Raw genomic sequence first — 1,956 nt, 5'->3', positions numbered from 1 at the left:
TTTGTAGCATAGGTGATTGATCATAATGTATTGTTTTTTTCTTTTGCATACAAAGTTCGGCCTTAGCTCCAACACCAGATTTCTAAACTAGATTTTTTCTTAGAACTATGCGGGGTGGGCCAGGCGGGTTTGAAATATTTGATTGTGTTTTATTGGATCACATTTTAATGGATCAACACATGTTTATGTGCATGTAGATCAGCAGCAGCAGCTGCATTGATGATGGGTGATGAGTTTCACAAATTCGGTCGGTGTCGACCCGACCGAAATGATTTTGGATCAATGGGTTTCGGGAACTCGAATTCGAGTTCGCGACAAATTTATTTAACTTTTCCGGCTGATAGTACTTTTAAAGAGGAAGACGTTTCGAATTACTTCAGGTAGTTAATGATTTGATTCGCAACTGTGTTATTTTGATTTGATTGTTTTTTTTCCGTTTATAAGAGATTTTTGAATGTTTATTAAGCATGTTTGGACTGGTTCAAGATGCGAGGAACCCGTATCAGCAAAAACGGATGTTCGGGTTTGTTACGTTTATGCTTCCAGAGACTGTTAAAGCGATTTTGGCAAAGGGAAACCCACACTTTGTTTGTGATTCACGGGTGCTTGTTAAGCCATATAAAGAAAAGGGAAAAATACTCGACAAGTATGAATGAATATTTTCGATTTCTTTTAAAACATATTTGATTATTCGTCTTAAATTTGTTAATAAATTGCATATTTTGTGTAGGAAGCATCAGACGAGCTAAAAACTCGGCTCGAGCTCGCTTCAGTATTGCTTAAACTAGCCAAAGCGCGGCTCGAACTCGGTTCGCTAATGTTATCATTATATTATATTATGTATAAAATAAATAAATTTTTGTTTGGGCTCGTTTAGGCTGTCTAAAATTTTCTTGTGTGGTATTGTAGTTGGATCTTTATCTGCTATCCGAGAAATGGAAGGAGCTTTTAGAGAAAGCGCGGTCAAAGAAACTTCAGCCCAATGAACGTATATCATTAAAGTATATTATTTGAGAACGGGATTGGATCGAAGTATATGGACATGTACAAATCCATAATATCATTAATATTAATAACGTGGTAAATAAACATACTTTTCATGTTTTGATGAAAATTTGTTATGGTTTAATAAATCTAACTCTTTATATTGAAACTGTAGATTTTCTTTGCCTGTTTGTGACCTTATAGGTTATTCGTCTATTTTTTAATTGAACGGAATAAAATGTTAGAACCCCGGAATGGGTTGTGGTTCGTAATAGACGTCATAAATGAATCTGATATCAGTCGGGACACCCGTCGCAACGCGCGAGCATTCCCACTAGTATATATATATATTCCAAGCTACACACATTTGTATATAGATCTATATTATTATTATTATTATTATTATTATTATTATTATTATTATTATTATTATTATTATTATTATTATTATTGTTGCTAGGGGTGGTTCCAGTATTGCATCTCTCGCTCGTCGTATTTCTACACGAGCTTCTCTCCTATTTGTTTTATCCTCTCTCCTTCCTCTACTAGTTCTTCACCAAATGTACGGAGTTCCTGCACATTTTCCTCACTCATGGTTGGCAGTGGTGCGGGTATTGGGTCAGGGTACTGAGGTATAGGTTCTCCGTATGGGTATAGGTTGTCTAGTATCTCCTGAACATACTGGTCAGCATTCCAATACGGATCTAGAGGGTTAAGGTTGGTATACTAGGCTATTGGGTTTGGTATCGGGTCTCTCTGTGGATAGGGTTCCTGGTAATCCCTATGGCCATCCTCCCATGGATCGTACATTAGAGTATTAGGTGATGGGATTCTAAGTATCTCGTTAGGATCAAATGCTGGTATGGGAATTTGGTCTCTTGGGTTCGGTTCTATCTCCATTAGTTGGGTTGGGAATAGTAGCAGTGGTTGTGGTGCAATTATCTGATCTGGGTTTGGATCGGCTGCAGTGGT

At 37.1% G+C, this 1,956-nt stretch overlaps 1 protein-coding gene across 1 annotated transcript; it reads left to right on the top strand.

Annotated features, from left to right (window-relative positions):
* The first annotated feature begins 200 nt into the window (after nucleotides 1-200).
* Nucleotides 201-722, top strand: LOC110865155 (zinc finger CCCH domain-containing protein 46). Its single transcript, XM_022114379.2, has 2 exons — nucleotides 201-380; nucleotides 467-722. Exons 1-2 carry the CDS (start codon nucleotides 220-222, stop codon nucleotides 654-656), a joined length of 351 nt encoding a protein of 116 aa, XP_021970071.1. The 5' UTR covers nucleotides 201-219; the 3' UTR covers nucleotides 657-722.
* Nucleotides 723-1,956: the final 1,234 nt, after the last annotated feature.

Source organism: Helianthus annuus, chromosome 6, assembly GCF_002127325.2.
Source record: "Helianthus annuus cultivar XRQ/B chromosome 6, HanXRQr2.0-SUNRISE, whole genome shotgun sequence".
Classification (NCBI taxonomy): Eukaryota; Viridiplantae; Streptophyta; class Magnoliopsida; order Asterales; family Asteraceae; genus Helianthus; species Helianthus annuus.
This window is presented reverse-complemented; position numbering and strand designations above follow the sequence as displayed.